At 29.5% G+C, this 21,078-nt stretch overlaps 1 protein-coding gene across 1 annotated transcript in view; it reads left to right on the top strand.

Moving 5' to 3' along the window:
• The window catches only part of LOC105359002 (Down syndrome cell adhesion molecule-like protein Dscam2), a 119,700-nt gene extending 100,351 nt beyond the window's left edge, over nucleotides 1-19,349 (top strand). Inside the window, exons 4-6 of the mRNA XM_011495478.1 lie at nucleotides 7,759-7,901; nucleotides 18,990-19,154; nucleotides 19,288-19,349. Of these exons, the coding sequence (XP_011493780.1) occupies nucleotides 7,759-7,901; nucleotides 18,990-19,154; nucleotides 19,288-19,349 (370 nt within the window). The remainder of the gene's footprint in view (nucleotides 1-7,758; nucleotides 7,902-18,989; nucleotides 19,155-19,287) is intronic.
• The last annotated feature ends 1,729 nt before the right edge of the window (nucleotides 19,350-21,078 follow it).

Raw genomic sequence — 21,078 nt, 5'->3', positions numbered from 1 at the left:
ATATATATATATATATATTTATTTATTTATTTATTTCGTTTTTTATTGTAAGTATTTATTCAATAATGATTTTTCAAAGTGACAACTGTAAAGATTTTTTTTCAAATAGCAAAAGCAATTATAATTGAAGATTGCAATAGTGGAATTTTTTGGGATTTCCAGTTTAATTTTTCTTTCTTATTACATTATCAAAATGATAAAATGGTTTTAAAGGGTTTCATATACTAGTCAAGCTTTTATTCAATTTCTTTCATCCGCCTTACTACAAAAGCTGATGGATGTGAAAATAAAATAATTCTTTTTCAACGCAATTCTATAGAAAATTTTGAGACTTAGAAAGATATCTTATATATTATAATACTTAATAACATCTTCTTTTAAAATAAAATACTGTCTCTCTTATATTTATCGATTGTATTATGAATTTATGAATTCGGTGATTTATTATATCTAATAAAGACAAGCTAATCCTTCAAATATTTTAAAGAATAGACAAAATTAATAATCTAAATTTAACTATAATCAACACTCAAAAATGTTGTTAAATTTTCGAAACTTGTGTGAGATTATTACGATAAACTATTTTATTTAATATGAATTTTATAGATGAATATAAGAACCTGATAAATATATTACCAAATTAGAATAAACTACACAAATTTGTATTTATTTAAAGACATTTTGTGTTTATAAGTAAATAAGATTTAAATGAAAATACTTAAGCTATTGATTTGTTTTCCCCGAATGTATTCATTGGTTGATTTGAAAATAAAAAAAGGAACGAAAGAACTCGACGAATAAAGAAGCAAATTTAAAGAGCAAAGATGCTTAGACTCCCTGTAAAATAATTATGTTAATCGACAAGACAAAGTTTTTTAACCCGCGGGTACCAGCGAAGGCTCCGCTTATCCTTCAGACCGCAAAGCGGTACCCAGATAGTCTCCACTTGTCTCCTTCTATCACTTTACATCCTTATCTTTTTCTTTTATCTCTGTTTTCTACTATATCGCTCGCTTTTCAAAAGCGTAACACTTTAATCGGCTCGAGAATGCGAGCAGAGGGTATTATATCCTTCGTTCACAAAACTTTCCTACCTTATTACTTTCCCTTTCAGGTTCTCGCTTACATTTTCCACGTCGTTTTGTCTTAAGCGAAATGATTGTTTAAGGTCGGAATCGAGCCCAATAGATTTTTATCGATCCAGAGTTTTCGGGACAAAGAAATGATAACATCGTAATTTCACGCACTTCTTTTTCTCCTCTCGATTAATTGTTATAAAGTAATGTAATGATGATAATGCACTGGCAATTGTTAAAATCAAGATATACATCATCTGAAATAATAATGTAATCAATAAAAATGCGATTATTTTTAACTATATTTAAAAATATTTTATTTCATCTAGTCATTGTCAAATATTTTTTACTTAAAATAAAAAAATTTGATATTCAAAGTACATAAATATTAGGGAGATTTATCCACATGACAACTATAAAACAAAATATAAATAAAATGTAGTATTATTTAATTATTCATACGAACATATGAATAATTAATATTTACATATGAAAGAGAACTTGTATTTAATAATTACGTAACATATTTACAAATGTAACATACACACGTAACAGTAGAAAATTAAAAGTTTTTTATATAAAAAACAAAAAACTTTTAGAACTAAAGTCTATTCATTGTGAGAACAAAAAGTCATTGTTGTAACGAACAAGAGAAAAATTAAAATGTACTTTTAAATTCATTTCCTTAAAATTGCAAATGTATTTCTTTACGCTACATTACGATCGTTTGCCAATTCTCTACTTATCTTAGCTCTAGATATATGATAAAAAATACTTCTTTTTTTTTATGAAAGGCTATAGACTTTCTTATTTGATATAAAATTGATTCTTGCGTAGCTTGCAGTTATCCTTGAATAACCTAGCCCTTAAAATATAGTTGCCATCAAATATTTTCCATTTTTCAAGATACCCACAGCTGCCCGCGAAGACTTAAAATAAATAAAAATATATATTATATAATAACAATGCTGAGAATTAATATAAAGGAATAATTATATTATGGGGAGAGAAAATCGTTGGGAGATAAATTTCGTATAAAAATAGAAGTGAAAAGGCCAGAAAGGAAGAAACGGGACACGATGATGAAACTAGTACAAGATAAAAACAATATTAAAACCATGCTTTCGTTAAAAAAATAAAAAATAATAAAATAAAATAAAACAAACAAAAAACATAAAAAGTAAATACAATAGAAAGAAAGGGAAAACGTATAGAGGGATAGGAAAATGAAAAAAGGAGTGAGGGAGGAAAATTCCAGTGGCCACCTTCGATTAAATGCTTATCCAGTAGCTCGAAGTAATTTCGCTCAAGTGCAAACGCTTAAACATGCTTTTCTGCTTTCTGTGTTCCTCTCTCTGTTCTACTAGACATTACGGTTTACGATTTTTATCAACGTTCGCGTCTGTATATTGAGATTTTTGTTCGTTCGAGTATTTCGAAAAATTCTTGAATTTCATGATACGCGTACCGACACATCCTTTCATTTACATTATTTTTATTATTACACTTTCAGGATATTTTTTTAATTATTGTATCGTCAGTTGGCTCTACCTCTTTAGTTATTACATAAGTATTGGAATTTCTTTGCTTAATTGATCTTTCTATTTTTTTTTCTTCTCTGCTTTTCTTAATGGAAATTATAGTTTTGACGTCGGTTTTATTTTACACTATTTTCATCATTACATCTGGAATAAAGAAAATAAATATAAATTTTTTTCTATGTCAAAAATAAACTAATTTAAAAGCTTTACTATCCATAAGATATTTTGAACGCATAATTAATATACAGTTAATAATTAATTTGTAATTATGCGTAAACCGTATGATTAATGGGCCTAAATATATTAATTGAATTGTATTTATGTATTGAGAACATCCCATTGGTTTAAATAAGATTAATAAATTAATTAAATACTTAAATGCATCCATAATTGAATACTTTTCAATTACGCATAGAATTTTATTTACATAGTCTTGAAGTAATACTATACTCTTTTGTCAGATACATACTTAATTGAAATAAATGAAGATATTTTAAAAAATAATTAACATTATTCGAACGTCACAAAATAGATCAGTAATATATTTTTGTAAAAATGATTGATAAAATAATAAAAAATCTTATATCAATAATTAAGTAATTCGATTTTAATATTATTAAAATTTTATGTCTCATTAAGTAGTGTTAATAAGTTTAACTGTGTAATCAATATGAAAAAAATAATTTGTTATTATTATTATTATATAAATGATTGTTATGAATTGTAAAAAATATCAAGTTTTATATTCTTTTATCCTACATTGCACTGTATACACATAGATAAAGTAAATCTAAAATGAAACTGAAATATTAGTTCGATTCATAACTGAAAACAATGGTTTAATCACTATTTACTAAATAAAATGAAATTCATTTCTACTATATATATATATATATATATATATACATATATATTAAATATGTGACTTTTTTCAAGATAGAAGATTAATTTCTTTTTAAATAAAATTGATTCGATTCTTCAAAAATTAAATATTATATTATTATAAGACTTCTTTCTTTTGTTTATAGATTATGTTTTTTTTTTTTTTTTTTTTAGTAATGAAATAATTAAACTTTATTTGTATATTTTCTTATTTTACTATCTAAATTACCTTCTAAATTTGTATAATCTGTTATAATTTTAACAAGAATTTCTTAATTAGACAACAAGAATTTTATATAAAATAACTTCAAAATATCTTATTTATATTCAATTTTTTTTATGTATATAGTTCTTGATATCATTTATTTAGACAGCCCCTGTCACAATATATATGTTCTCTGTGTGTGTGTGTGTTACCAGTAATGTGGCAAGTAATTAATAAATGAAATTTTGTCTTCGTTATTAATTTCTTTATTTGATTTATCTTTACCTTAATTATTTAAACTCTATTTATTGTGGTAATATTATGTTTTATTTAGTAAAATATTTATTTGTTAGTATTATATTTGTCATTATATATAAAATAATTATACGATTTATCTATTTTTGAATTGTATTATGCCAAAAGTATTTTTAAAAAAATGTAATTTTTTTTTTTGTTTGAATATATATATATATATATATATATATATATAGAATGAATATCATTATTCCTTGTAATGTGATTGAAAGAAATAATATGTGTATGCGTGTGCGTGGATACCTATTATATATAATAAATATAATATATGAGTGATGAAAAATGATTATATTCTCACTGTAATTAGTTTTTCCACTCATTCAATTGAATTTATTCGTATTACATTTCAATAGAAAATTGTTCTTGTTTTTACTATACTTTACTACAAGCATGATTAATTATTTTGCATTAACGTGAAATTATTGACATTAATAATTATGTTATTTTTTATATATGCCAGTTATAAAGTTCTATATTTTAATTTAAGTTGCACTTATGAAATTTGTTAGTACCACGTTATCTACTGAATTATTTTTCATGATCTTAAATTTGTTATATATTGATTTATTGCAATTTTCCATTCTAATTTAACAATAAATCTTTCACAATTAATAATACAAAATTTTTCTAATACATTGAACAAAAATATTGCTAGTTATTATCTAAGAAAAATAAATCATAATATTATTGACATAAATTAAATAATTATGTTAAAAAAATAATTCATTCCAATCGTACAAAAAGAAAAGATGACAATAATTCTAATCGTAATTTAAAAGAAAAGAAAATTTAAATTATAACAAACTTATAAAAATATTAAATTAATTATAATAAACATAATTGTTTAATCATTTAAGCAACAATAACATATGTATCGTCTCTATATTGATAAAAATATTAATAAATAAAAAAATTATAAAATTTTAAGTAAAATATTTCTGAATAAACTTCTGCAAAAATACGTGAATGTCAAACTTATAGAAACATATGTATTACGTGGCTTGTAATCAAGCATTTTGAGTGAAAATTTCAAGACTTCTCTACAGATTGTCGCCGCATACTTATTCTTATTATACCTCTTGTTCAACCCCGTCTTGGCCTTCATCTTGACTTCACCCCACGTAAAATCATTGTGTGCTTGTGCTCACATTGCTTGTCACAATTCCACGCGTCGACAGGCACTTGTTCCGTGACCTGCCCATGTATATCCCAGCAGGAGTTGAGATATTTTCGGATGGTGTTCGCCGAGGTGCGTTTGGTTAATATTCTGATTTGTGCGAAGATCAATGAATACGTAAAACATTACTCGTCTTAATGCGACTTTACTCGGCACTTTGTATACATTTTTTGCATGTACCATAGCTTCCTTACTTACACTCATAAATATGTACTCGGCTCTCGTGCATTGCAACTGACATATTTAAAGAGCGTATTCAAATTTAAGTGGCAACAATTTCTTCGGTATTTTATCAGCGTAGTTGGAATTGTAGGTGACGTTATTGAAGATTGTAGCTTACGAGATGGAAATATTATTATTTGAATGACAAAGGCTTCAATACCCAAAGGCTATTACAGTCAATTAAATATAAGGTTACAATGCAGTCACTAGACTTTTATCAAACAGACTCATATAAGTCTCGCTTTTTCTTTACTTTTTCAATAAGTGCCTACTTAACTTTATAAAGATTAAACAACGAGGTCGAACTAAACATTGTTACGGCTGTAGCAACACAAAAGCTTATATAATACACGCGAATACGTTTTATCGATATAAAACAATATGTTGAATAAACAAAACAACTTAGAAACGCACATCTAAATCCATTATAATTTCGATGATATTCTCTGGCAAATAGTAACTAATAAAAAGTATTGTACTCGTAGAAATATTAAATAATGTTATTTTATTAATATACAATAACGCATTCATAATTTATACATCATAATCCATGTGAATTTTATGATCACTGGAAATTTATTGGAATGAGAATTAATGAATTTTAAAAATGCAGAATGTTGAAAATACAAATAATTTAAATAATTTAAATGACGCAAATATTAAAGGAATATCATGTAGACGTTACGAATAATTTAAAAATTAAAAATATTCACACGGTAATAGTTGATGATTCAAACTTTTAATTAAAGATTCTACTTTTTTTTTTTTTTAAGTAAAACTTGTAATTAAAAGCACACGATCATACATTAAATTACGAACTTTAATAATCAAATGTATCGATGTTGTTATGAATTTTACTTTGCTTTTTTGGAATTTTTAAAAAAAAAAAAAAAAAAAAAAAAAAAAACAACCACTGCCTATAAAAAGTAGAAAATAAATAGTTATTTAAAACTATGTGATGAATAAGTTGGTATATGTAAAGAATTTAGAAGACATGAAGTAATGGACAATTACCTTAAATATTGATTGAGAAATGAATTAGCTCCGACCTCTAGGCAAATAATAGTTTAGGCATTTTATAAATTTGCTAATATGATACAGATTTATAAATTATCCATACGGTCTGGCAACAGCATTGCATTATTATGAGAAATGATAGCCCATGTACCAACAGAACAAAGAGAGAAGATGGAGGCACGCGCGGAGAATTCCAAAACGAAAATACGACTATGCGAGAACAAGAATGAGGCGGAAAAAGACGAGGCAATAGGTGCATTCTATCCCTTTCATCGCTCTTTCTATTTTTCTCGCAAATACATAGAAAACTGTCTTCAAAGTAGCAAGAAGCACGAATTTCTTACATTTTTTTCCGGACGACATTGCGATTCTTTCATTTTGCCTCCTCCTGTTACTTCCGTATTAAATACAAAATGTAGGGCACGAAAAAGAGTGCAAAAAAAAAAACAAAAATTAATAAAAACCAGTACACCATTCTGACATTATTATATATCTAATGGTATATTTAGTATGTATCACTGATCACGTATATGTATCACTTTTTCAGCAGAATATAAAAAGCGAATATATCTATTCATATGTTCAAGCATATAGACATCTTTTAAATAATGCAAATATGTAGTTATATCGATACACTTTTTTTAAATGTATTTTGGTTCCGGGAGAGGCATATGAACCGAAAAAATGGAATAAATTATACCAACAAAAATTTATATATATATATATATATATATATATATATATATATATAATGATAAAATAAGAGTGAAATAATAAGTGATCCTGTAAATTTTGATAAGAGTGAGATCAAATTACCCTAATATGTTGAATTTGATATTCGTAAGCAGAGAAAAACATACGTATTCCAATATATTACAGCTAAAATATAAATTTTACTATAGCAAGCTTGTAACATTCAAATAATATAATTTCTGGACAATCTTTATCCTTTACCAACTATATTTAATGCTATATATCCATGACTGTTTTATTAAATTGATACACTTTACAATTCGCCATGCTCGTGCGAAGGAAAAACAGTAATAAAAAAAACTTTGCTGCGCACGTGCACTTACAGCAAATACAAAAGTATGCTCCGCGCGTTCATACATTCGCGAATAAACGAGAAAATCTAAAACTTTTCGTGCATTATTTTTTCAAATTGAAGTGGAGGTTAAGATTCGCGTGGTTGCTGAATAACGAGCAAGATTCCTACGCTTCAAAACAAATATTGAAATGATTAAAATTCTTGTCCTCGTCCTTTCACCCGAGGGCTATGCTAAATTGTAAATTTTTAATATTTTTCTATTACATTTCTTACAGGCAGCTGCTGGGCAACGGCACACTCTACTTTCCACCATTTTTGGCGCAGGACTTCCGCGCCGAAATTCACAATGCCCGCTACAGATGCCGGGCGAGCAACTCCGTCGGCACCATCCTCTCGAGGGAGGTTACTCTTCGGGCAGGTAATGGCCGTCAATACATGCCTCACCTCCCCTGACCCTCCCATATCCCATGGGCCCGAACAACAATCTCCGAATCACACTGAGGACGTCATTTTTCGTACCCTCGCTATTTAACAACGTTGTTTAGGATCACAGGATTTTCAACGATTAGTTTAAGCCTCCGAATGATGATCTAGGATTATGCAGAGATTACCCGAATGAAAATCGACGTGCACCAATTATTGGACCATCTATTTAAAATTAATCGTAACAGTTGGGGTCCAACACTTCATTATTTTAAATTCATCGAATAAGATATCCGACTTTACGACATGTAGGCATTATAAAATTATTGAATGAGATAAAGTTTCTGAAAAATTATTCAATTTGATGATAAAACAATTACCGAGACCCTTATACTTCAATCTTAACGCATAATTCACATGGATAATTTATATTTATTATTTCAATTAATTTTATGACTCAAGGATATTTTATTCGGCATATTTTTTATTTCCATTATTTACATTTCATTTTTAAAAAAATATGAGCATCTACGGTTTACTCTTGCCTCGGAAACCCTTCCATACTGTGCAATCCAACGATATAAAGTAATATCGCCTTAACTCTTATAAGAAATATATACATATATATATATATATATATGTTGTAATATTATTACAAGCAGACATTTTCCGCAACCAGTTCTGAACGACTGTGAAAACATTTTGAAAATTAGTTATTGTAGCAAGTGAAATAGCACAAGAAGCTAATGGACCGATATTTCTGCAATTACCGTTATTTAAATGAAATGCTTTCGTTTAAAATGACAAATATCAAGAAAAGGTACTCGTAAGAGAGATGACGAGGTGCATCAGACTCCGACACCAATAACGCTGCTTATTTTCCACCTAAGCGAGTATATGAGTGCGCGGAGAAAGAGCGGAGCTAGCACGACCTGTAAATCCTTCGATTTCCGTGCCAATCGAAGTGCCCCTACGATCTCGAGGGAGAAGGTAATCGGGTGAGCGAAGCATCCATGGGACCTCCATTCTACGACGTGGTCTCTTTTGGATCAAGGCAGAAATAGAGAGAATGAGATATCGAGTGAGAGCGAGAATGCGAGAGGGAGATCGAGAATGCGCGCGATATAGATATACGCTACGCCCATTGGGTACCTGACCCCGTATTCCTCGATTTCTCTTCCGACCTTTGCGCCTCTCATCCTTCGTTTTCCCTCGAGCGTGATCGGTAAATTCGCCACCTACTTAGTCTCTCTTCAACATTTCCTCTAATACGCATATATATATATATATATATATACATACATATATATTTGCACGCAGGGTGTAAACGCATCGTGGAGCTAATATTGCTTACGTCACGGACGTGCCCCCGGAGATTCGCTTGTTTCAGAGAACATCAGTCACAGACCATAGATAATCTATGACTCAACTCACGCGAGACAGGAGAAGAAAAATTCGATTCCTAATTTTTTATTTAATAATAAAGATAGTTATATCGTGAATGGAGAATAAAAGTTGAATAAATACATATATCGATAAAACTGAACACGCACTGACAATGTCAGAACCGTATTGGTAGAGACCGAAATGTTTTTCATTCTATCGTTCACGCTTCATAAATTTTATGTCTACCATTTAGTACTGACCAATTTGTTACAATGATAAAATCATTGGATTTTCATTGCTCTTTTGATAAATTACGCTCGTCAGAAGGCTATGCAATGAACAACATTTTATGTGATAATAACATAAATATTGTAATGAATTTTTATAAGATCGTTTAAAATATTATTTCAAATACTGAGGAAAATAGCAATTTTTATACTACGCATAATATTTAAATTTAAAAACGAAAACAAATAAGGGTCGCGTAATGTTAGGGACTAACGTATTAAATAGAGATAAAAAATCAAGATGTGTAACATTATCGTCCACCTAATTTATTTCGGTTGTAGCCATTCTATAGATGTAGCCAATAAATTAATTCAATGCTTACTTTCCAATATATAGTTTTATATAATTATTACAATGGATTTTACCAAGATATTGAACTTTTTTACCTACGAAGAGAGAAAAAATCCAAAAGTCAAATAAGGAGAAATTTGATGAGAAAGAGTTAGATACTCTACTGGTTTTACTACTTTATCCTTAAAATAAATAAGGGCATTACAAACTGAGATTTTATAAGAAATATAACTAAATATATATATTTATTCCAAATTCTGCCCAACTTTTTTTCTCCACTCTTTTTCTCTTTCTGCCTTCACCTCCAATAGCCTTAGAATAGTTCAAAACTACTTTGATTTTTTACTCACATTTCTTACTTTCTTTAAATATGTGTGAATATTTGAAAATAAATAAGATAGACAGAGAATGAGGGCGAGAGGATAACGTAAACAAATAGTCAAGTAGACTCGGCAAGCGATGGAGATTGACAAATATGATAAATAGATAGATTGATATATAGATAGATAGATAACGGGGGAGAGAGAGAGAGAGAGAGAGAGAGAGAGAGAGAGAGAGAATAAGTTGTCAGATTGGTATACTGGTTACATGTAAAAATAAGATTTTTCTCATGTATATTCGATTTAACCAACGCTTACAAGTAGGGATTCAAGTTAAGTGCACTGCATATGTATGTGAAAGAGAGAGAGAGAGAGAGATGAGACGAACGTACGTGAGGTAACGTTTAAATGGCTGCTTTTCAAATGATCATATCGAATTCTGCTTTTTACCCTTGTACGTTCTCAACCCTCGGCACCCGAGGACACCAAAGCATATTTATATTTGCGAAAGCACTCTTCTTGGTACTAGCCTCACTACCACACTCGGCTCTTTCCCACCCCTCTCTCACTCTCAAATTCTCCATCTCTTTTAATCGCTCACTCGAGCTAGCTTGTACCTCATCAGCCAAATGATTTCCACTACACATTTCCTCGATATCCTACGCGAGCAGACCATTAATCGAAATGACTCCTCGTTAATCTCGCCACGGACACATGACTTGCGTATGTCTTAAAACGTAAGATCGTATAAGATATTTTAGAGTTGGAACATCCTTCCTCGTAATCAACACCATCCGAATGAACTCTTTTAAAATTTGTAATTGGTTAACTCGAAATTGCCGCAAAATTATAAAATGAATCAACGCCCGCGTTTTCATTGCTACCACATGTATTTCTCACTTCTGTCTCTCTCTCTCTCTCTCTCTCTGTCTCTCTCTCTCTCTCTTTCTCTCTCTCTCTTTTCTCGTTTCATCTTTCAAGAGGATTGCTGTAGATGAACACGTCTATAACTAAGAGAACGCGTGTCATTTTTTTTCTCCATTCCTCTTTTTCTCTCTCATATCTCTACATTTTTCTTTTTTCATCTCTACCTCTTGTACATCTATACATCTCATCTTGCTCTTTTGTGACTCTTCATTAAAACATGTGGTGCTACTAGTAATTACGCGTTTAATTATTTAAACGAACGAGCCAACATTCATGAGACCGCCCCCGCCTTTATATCTACCCGAATTATCCATATTATATAAAATGTACTCTTTTCAAGTACTCTTGCTTACTTGCTTATTTATGCTTATATGATTTCAAATGTAAATCGTTTGGTCGATTGAAAGTCGAAGCGGGTATTGAAAAATGTATATTACTAGCGCAACGAATGTCTCTTTACGAGATATTGCGCAACGATATTCTATTGCTGCGACACACAGATTTTTTTAATCCGATCTTATTTATAGTCTATAGTTTATGTAGTTATATTAAGTAAAGCCAATTACAATTAGAATTTATGCTAAAATGACAGGACAATCTCTTAAAAAATACGTTCCGATAATCATATAATCAATAATAATTACAATTATAATAATGATGATAATTATAATAGTAATAAAGATGACGTCGGTAATGATGATGATGATGATGATGATGATGATGATGATGATGATGATGATGATTATGATGATGATGATGATGATAATAACAACATTATCAATAAAATTAAATAATATAAATAATATAAATGAACGTATTAATAATGTAGTTTTCTTTTCTTTTTTTTTTTACAAGGCTTCTACTTTCTCAGTATTCTATGATCAACGCGTTTAATTGTATTTTTGAATTGGAATCGCACATTGTGAAAAGCAATTACTCTTTTGTCGCAGAAAATTGCAAAGAGCATTCAACATTTTCAGGTAAACGAAATAAAAACTTTATAACCCGTACGAGCATCTCGAATGAGGTCGACGGACTATTGGAGCAACCGTTTGAGTCTGATTGCGCCTGATTATCTAATAAAAGCAGAAAAATGGTCCGTACTTTCTTCTCAAAAGGTGCGCGTCAAGGTAAATACGCACACTTGGCATTCGCTCCTTATCATCCTCGCATCGCGACTAGCAGGAGTTAGTTTTCACAAGATTTTTCATCGGGATGGCGCGCGTCTTCCTGCACTTCCATCTCCCTTTAGCACTCGTTAAAAGAGAGTGCCTTAAGGTAGATTTGTCAAAAAGCTGTCGCCTGAGAGAGAAAAAATAACGATAGAGATGGAGATGGAGATGGAGATAGAGACAAATAGAGAGGGAGAGAGAGAAAGAGTGATATATATATATATATATATATATATATATATATATAGATAGATAGATAGATAGATAGGTAGATGAAGAGAAGGAAGGAGGGAGTGGGACGGATGTAGTTGGAGAAAGGCAACGAATTGAGTGCCGCGGTAGCGAGTCGCACGCGCTAGGCCTGTGTTGCAAAAGATGATGGGGGCGTCTAGTTAGACGAGCAAACTCTCGAGCGACCCTCTCGAGTGGTCTCGACCGGCCTGGCAGCCGCCACTCGCTCGTAGATTCTTTACATGCGAGTGAAAGGTGATCCGGGGAAAGAAACTTATCTAAAATGACATCGGTCCTCGACCGGTCCGCTGCTGTTTCACACTCCAAAGGACTTATTTCCAAAGACATTGAGCCACGACTGGGAAAACAAGGGAAGAGAAGGGGAGGCTTCATTGTCGCCTGCCGCTCTGCCTCCTACCCCCTACCACCCCCCCACCTCCTCTTTTGTCACTGCATGGCGTATCTTTGCGTCTGATGGGATGCCACTCGGGTATCGCGCACGGCTTTTCGACAACAAGTCCACCAACTCCTCTTCCGCTTATTCTTCGAGTCTTATTCTTCTCGTACCGGGGAGACACTCGTCGAGATTCTCCCTTGCATATATCCCTTTTTTCATTCGCTTTGTTCGGTATTTCGTGAGCCCGGGAATATTCACTTCGATCTCCAATCCTTCGAATGATCCTCGACGCCATGAATCTCTAATTGAGAACTATAAAAATAAACGAACGAGCTTGATTGACTCGCCCGTGCGATGCCTAACGTAAAATGCAGTTAAAGCCGGCTGCATATACTTTTATTTTATTTCAAATAGTCCGTGTCATTTTACCTACTTTTACAATATTAAATTCTTAAAGCATACGCAACTGTACACATGCGTACACCTATATTATACGTTGAGTTATTTAAATTTTATCGGATTGCTAAAATATTCGTTATACATTAAAAGCATAAATTTTACAGTACATCCATTTTCATTTATTATTAAATATTCGTGTTCGTAATCTACCGTCGCTTCAAAAATGTAAATACATTATCATAAAAAAGGATTATTCTGTTGTACTGTACGTTCCACTCTATCGATAGGCTATATCTTACAATTTTTTATATTTGGTAATAATTGATCATTTTCTTATAAATATCGGATAAAAATTGAATTTATATTGAATTGAATATATATATATATATATATATATATATAGCAAATATTGAAATTATAAATTGAAATGACATTGTAAGCATTCAGAGCAGAATATTAAAAAATTTTTATTATATATGAACAGTGAATTGTAATAAACTATTTTCTTTACTAATAATGTGCAAGATTATACTTTTTCGATATACGACATTTTCATAAATAATATGCCATGTGCATAATTAAATCATTAAGTATTAAAATTTTGATATTACGAACATATTGAAAAATTTATTTTTAATAATAATATGAAATTTTTGGTTAACAATATTATTAAACACACGCTTATAAAGCAATATTAACTTTTTTATATTTTTACAAGCATTCGTTGGTCACTTTTTAATATGATTATTTTATGTGTATGAAAAATTCTATTATGAATATTTAATATAAAAAAAAAAAAAAAAAAAACCTATTAATTATTGGTTAAATTTGAATAATTTCATCAAAGACTTTTATAGAAAATTATGATATTACTGATAAATGCTACAGTAAGTACACTAACTTTCAAAACAATAGGACTTTTAATATCCATTATGAATAATATTATATTATATCAAATTCTCTCAATAATAGAATTATTACGTTTTATTTAAATGTAATTAATGATTTTATCTATATATTTTTCTTATTTTTAGTCAATTTTTTAATCAATTGTTGATTTTTACATAAAAAGAAAGCCGATTTATATTACCCACAAAATCTCACACTTATTCAGTCATAATAATGTAAAATAAAATATTCAATGCATCGAATTATAGTGTGAATGATGACGTAATATAACTGCAATAAGTATTATTTGCATAATAATATCCTATTGTAAAAACACTTTCTCTGTGAAGATTTAATGAAAAAATCATAAGTTACACACATTAGATATTTATAAAGAAAAATAAGTAGTAATATTTAAAATTCAAAAATAATTTTAAAGTCAATAATTTAGACAAAAGGACAAAAAAAAAGTTAAAACCTTAAAATATATGGGAGTAATAACTGGTTTCAATTTTCAAATTATTAATTCCGAATTAGTTCTAATACATTTCTCCTAAGTGCTATTATTCATTATTAATTGACTTTACAAATCGCTAGCTAATTAGTTGGGATTTTTAAATAACTCTACTACACAGAAGCTTATAGATAAATGCTAAAAAATAAATTAAATTATTTGAAATATCTATTTCTCCAGTATAGCTTATACCGTTCCAACACCAACAGCATTCAATTTCTATAACCACAGTGTCACCGTAACAATAGCAGAATTCAAAATATCCAGGGTAGTAACGCAGAATTATTGAATTACGTGCATCTATGGCTGAATCAGCACCGTAATTTAATATAACGAAATGACGAGAGCTTTCGCAAGCGATTACACGGTATAATCATTCATAGGGTAAAACGATATGCGAGTGGTGACATTTAGTTACCAGAGTAGCAATGTATACACGTTTATGAATGATTAGAAAATCTTTTAAACACCCATAGCCTATGAAATAATAATGCGAATGTATTGCATTTATAAAAAGGATTAGTACTTGCAGCTATCAGATTTCTTACTATAATAATAAATTCCACGCATCAACGTAAAATTTATAATTTTTTCATCTAGCAATGGCGTCTCTAAATAAAAAAAATGCTACCACCTATTTCTTCAAAGAGAAAAAATATAATAAATGCCTCGAATTGCTACATTTCAAAAATTCTTTATTTAATTTTGTGCTGCGAATTGTATTATCAAATTAATTCTCGACTATTATAATTAACGTACATTTATTGTATATAGAAATACCTTATAGTTTAAACAAATTGTTAAAATTATTTTGGAAGCTTCCACAATATCCAGTTTCGTTGAGCAAAAATTTAAAAATATTTCTTTGATCTTTTTTTCACATTGTCGGTAATATTGTAAAAATTTTTAAATATTTTTGTCACTGGTGTATTGGTATTAATCATTACTAGCATTTGTATTAAAAATCACAGTAGATAGAAATTTATAATGACTAATGTCTAAATTTCATCCATACAATATAAAATTAAATTTAACATATTCATATTTTGCCATTTTCCAAAACTCTATATTTCCAATTATAGCAATGACAATTTTTATTTATATACATTTATATATATGTGTGTGTGTGTGTGTGTGTGTGTGTGTGTGTGTGTGTGCGTGTGTGTGTGTGTGTGTGTGTTTCTTAACTTGAACATATATTACCATAAATGTTATCATATATTTCATTATATATTTTTTTAAAGAGATAATTTATATGTAAAGCTTTATTGTATAAAATTTGAATAAAAATAATTTATTTTGCCGTCTGATCAGAGAAAGAAAATCAAACATTGCGATGATTAAAATATTTCTACCTTACTAATCTTACCATACACTAATAGAAATATACTTTTTATTAAATTTAGATAATTAGCACACAACAAATTTTTACCTTATAAAAATAAAAGGATTAATTAATTAAATAATTAATAAAATAATTAAAAAATCTTGAAATAAATACATGAATTTATTTAATTTATTACATAATTACATGATCTGTATTTGAAAACTAAAAATAAAATTTCCCAAATAGTAATTAATAAATAATAAATAGATGTTTTCATATATATATATATATATCAATGTTATACAATTTATCATTAATTAATGCATTATAGAAAAAAGTAAAAACGCTACGAATACATTTATTGCTATTGAGTCTGAGTGAATTTTATAAATAACCGAATGAACAAAAGCATTAATGTTTCCATTTCCCAACTAAACTTATATAAATCCTTCTTTTTTTTTATTTGCATAAATGTATTACTCGACCGATATCTTTCACGAATTTTCTTTTCCATTTCTCACGATATAGTTATGATTTTATCAAGACTCTTACACTCGTATTTATGAATCGCACATTTCAACAAAACAGATTCTTATTTTCAGTCCATTAATATTTTCCCCGAGAAAATATTCACTATTGTATTAATATTGATTTTCCATCACAATATTGAAAATTAAGAATGACAGGATATTTTGATTATATGACTATTATGGCTATTACTTCTATTAATATATTATTATTTTCAAATTATAAATATTAAATTAGAAAATCAAATAGAGTTTTTTTTTTGAGAAAAAGTTTGAATAATTTAAAAATAATTAATTATATTGCTTGTCGTAAAGGAATAATTTATAAAGAAAAGATTTATAATTATTTAAAAATAAAGGAACTGGTAAGGGACTAAACTAAAAGTTATTAAAATTTGATATGGATAAAGATTGAAAAAATTATTAGGGAATAATTGAGTAAAAGGAAGAAAAGTAATTTACATAATAGAATGAGAGAGATGCTTTAAACTTTAAGATACAAAGAGTAAGGAAAAAATCTATGTTTAATAAATTGAATAAAATTTATTATTATTATTATTATTATTACTTGCATAAATTAATTAAAGAGATACGTATTATAAAATTTAACAATTAAAATTAACATAATTACAGAAGGAAAATTTTTCAATGATAAAACACAGATATAAGCTGATAAATTGTTTTTTTTTTTTTTTTTTTTTTTTTATAAATTTTTTTTTTTTTTTTTTTTTTTTTTATATATAAAAAGTAGTTTTTTAAGAGAAATTTATAAAAGATAAAATAGAAGATGAAAAATGGATTGTCTATTGGTGTGCAATTTTGTGAAGAAAAAAATCAAATTATAAGAGTGATAGTGGGTGAAATTGAAATTTATGAGTAAAGAAAATTGGAACAAAAATAAATAATCGATAATTGCAAATAAACCTCAAGAAATTGTGATACGAGAAACACATTTGATTAGAAACGAAAATAAGTAAATAAATATACGTTGGATGAATGAAGCTAATAAATTGGATAAAGCTATAAAGATGTAGTATATTCTAAAAATAAAATATATTGCTTGAAATCAAGGAAGTAAAAGGTGAAAATGAAGCTCAAATATTCACTACTTCATCACATAAATGTTGAACGATGCATATTATAAAAATAATTTATATTAAAATTCGCAAGGACAATATAACAAGTGATACACAATCAATAAATAGATGATAAGCTTAAGTAAAATCCTAAATTACAGATGTTATTTGGTAATGAAAAAGAAACTGCTTATCTCAAATCGCGTTAGAAGCACTCTGCAAGGTAAATCACGTTATTTAAGTGAAAATTACCCTTATTGCGATGAAAATATATATATATATATATATAGATATTTATCATTATAGAATAATTTTTTCAATTCCAAGGCCTTATTGAGTTAATATCAAATGACTTGCAGTGATTCGTCATAATTGCGAATAAGCTTCCATCTTGCGGTCTTGTTCGAGATTTTTTCTTCGCTAAAGATGAGAAAGCGAACGATAGAGCACAGCATAAATGAAGATCGCGCGAGGGAGAGATGGAAAAGCTAGTTGGCTGGAGAAATATCGTAAGTCGGTTGGCTGAGCGAGCAGATAAGGAAACGGAGCGCATATTGGCTTCATTTGCACATTTCGTTTCATTCCGAGCTGTCGTAACGCCACCATTGCCGCAACTCGTCCCTTTCTCTATTTTATCGACGGGTAGGCAGTAGGGGGAAAAGGATGCAGGTAGAAAAAGGAGATGAACTATCTCTAGCTCGCTCCTTTTATGATCTAACGCTCATTTTCCCATACGCGCACACACGCAGTCACAAGGGCACAGACATATATTCATGTTTGGGAAGAGCGAGAGCGAGAGAGAGTGAGCGCACGTCAGCGAGAGGGTCGAGCGGGAGGGGAAGAGGGAGAAAAGTGAGACAGAGAAAGAGAGAGAGAGAGAGAGAGAGAGAGAATTTGCGCGCGAAACTTCCAATTTTCGTCCTGCCGCTTCCTCAGCGTTGAGCGTGGAGTGAAGAGGGAAATAAGAACGAAGACAGCATTCAACGACAAGCATACAAAAATCTATTTTCATAGCGAGCTCTTTGCTCCTCCTTCCCCGTGCCCCACTCATACTCTCTACCAATCTTCACAGCTGCGAGGAAATCTCACGTTTTATTAAATTCAAGTATCTGAGGCGTTACATTAGCATTATTTTCATTTCGCAGAAGCAAGAATTCGCTCAATAACCTAGCTATCTGCCCGAAAAAAGATTATTCTCATGGCTCTTCTTCCGATGCCATCCTCGCTAAATCCTCGCTAACCTCTGTTTCCCTCTTTTTTCTTCTTCTTTTCTTTGCACATTTGACGCTGTGCCCGTGTTACATAGCTCACTTAATTGAAAATTGGCCTTTACGTTGCAGTGCTCACGGTGCCTGGATACGAAGTTCGGGTAAATCGTTCGCCAGTCGTGGAAGGAAACAATGCCGTCCTGTCGTGCACCGCCCGCGAGGACATCAAAGAGCATCTCACCGTCACGTCTTGGTATAGGGACGAATCAATTCTACTACCCGGAAGCACTGACACAGGTAAGTTATCGATGCAACTTGCGTGGAACGGTAAATTCCTCGTACGGCGAATGAAGGCGAGTGAGTCATCTCGTTTAGGTAGTTAGTAAAAAAGTTTAATAAAATTAACTCTATATGAACACGAATTCCACAGCTCTCGAGATAATTGAACATGAAAGCACGCGCCTATGCGATCTTCACATACCAATCTGCTAATGAATTTTCACTCGAAGATAATTTATTGCGTTATAGCGTTGACAAGAATATTATAGAATTTCTTGAGAATAGTGAATAACACATGAGCTAACAGTAATACTGAATTTAAATGTTGCATGATGAGTTTAGGATTATTCGCTACTTAAGATTTTAAATGATAAATCATTCTCATAATACGAATGCAGGATAAAAAAAATTCTATTTTTTTTTTCTTTTTTTTTTTGTTTCTTTTTTGATAATTAGGGTTTATTGTATTTGACAGGTATTATTGTGCAAGAGCTCGTTCTTTATTATGCAAGTCAAAGTGATAAAATTAAGTTAAAATTAAACTGTACAAACTTTTCAAGAAAATGGCATGTTCCGTTCTAAATTGTAAACAAATACTTACATCTTTGTACAGGTTCTGAAATTATTTTATTATATCCAATTTGCTTTAACTTATTTCTAATATAATTTTTAAACGCATTGCAATTTCTCATGATATGTATTTTAAATTATAAATGTTTATATTTACAATAATATGCCAATGAAAGTTGAATAAATAACTAGAAATAATAAATAAGTATATTTATTTCTAGTTAATATTTACATTGTAACAAAGTTTTTTATTTCAAAATATCTAATTCTAATGTGTATGTATAAATAAAATCGAGCATTTTCTTTGGATAATATAATAAAATTGATTATTAAAATTAAATAATATAGATTTATATCAAGGAATATGTATAACAATTAATTATAAAAACGATTTTAAATAAAAAATGTTCTAAAAATAAGAAATAATGTTAATGTAATAAGAACTTTTTATCTTTATAATGAGGCTAAGGAATGAAAGTTGTACAATTGTGATGGAAAATTATAATCCATTAAACGAGTCAAGGTATATTATATTATGAATTGTTTAAATTAACATTATTTATGAAAGAATACTAATTTGATAAGAATAATTAATCTTGATATAATACAGATTAAAAAAATTAATTTGATTCTTGTAAACGAAAATTTCCAAAAAACCAGCAATACAATCTTATCCAATAATGTAGTAAAAGTTTGAGTTGAATATTAAAATGTTGTGCATCTGTTTTGTAAAAGTTACTAGAGACATACCAAAGTAATGTCATACGCCTTTTCTAATTATAAAAAAAGCTATCTTTCCTCATGAATATCATAGAATTGGATAAACAAATGAAAATAACATTCCCCCCCCCCTCATACTCTTTTACATACGTCGTGTAAAAAAAAATATCTACTATTTATAAACATTTCCATCATATATCAGCTCTTGTAAGCATAAAACTATCTTTTACTTCATAGAACATATTAACAACTTATGCCGACAAGATTTATTCATCCGTGTATCTATATTTGATTGTATCGATAAATTCTTTATTATATTACTTAATTCCCGAGATTTAAGTAAATCCGTGCAAATCCGTCAAAAAGAAAAGTACTCGTATATCTAACTACTTTTATTATATAATAATATAATCTTCATTTGTGATCAAATCTTCAATTATGCAATCTACCGTTCCCTCAGTATCTTCAAACATAATTTCAAGCTCATTTGCTTTCTACATCTCCATACATGCATGCATACACCATTACGCAAAGCAATCTTACAGAAGTGACTTTGTTTTACGCTCGGGTAATATGGTGTAGGTACTCGCACAGGAAATAGAAGCTTCGTTGTAAAATTGAAATACTTTTGCTAAGCGTTTATGCTTTTGAC

Source organism: Ceratosolen solmsi, unplaced genomic scaffold (genome assembly GCF_000503995.2).
Source record: "Ceratosolen solmsi marchali unplaced genomic scaffold, CerSol_1.0 scaffold1, whole genome shotgun sequence".
Taxonomy (NCBI): domain Eukaryota; kingdom Metazoa; phylum Arthropoda; class Insecta; order Hymenoptera; family Agaonidae; genus Ceratosolen; species Ceratosolen solmsi.
The sequence above is the reverse complement of the archived record's forward strand: the minus strand, read 5'-3'. Positions and strand labels throughout refer to the sequence as shown.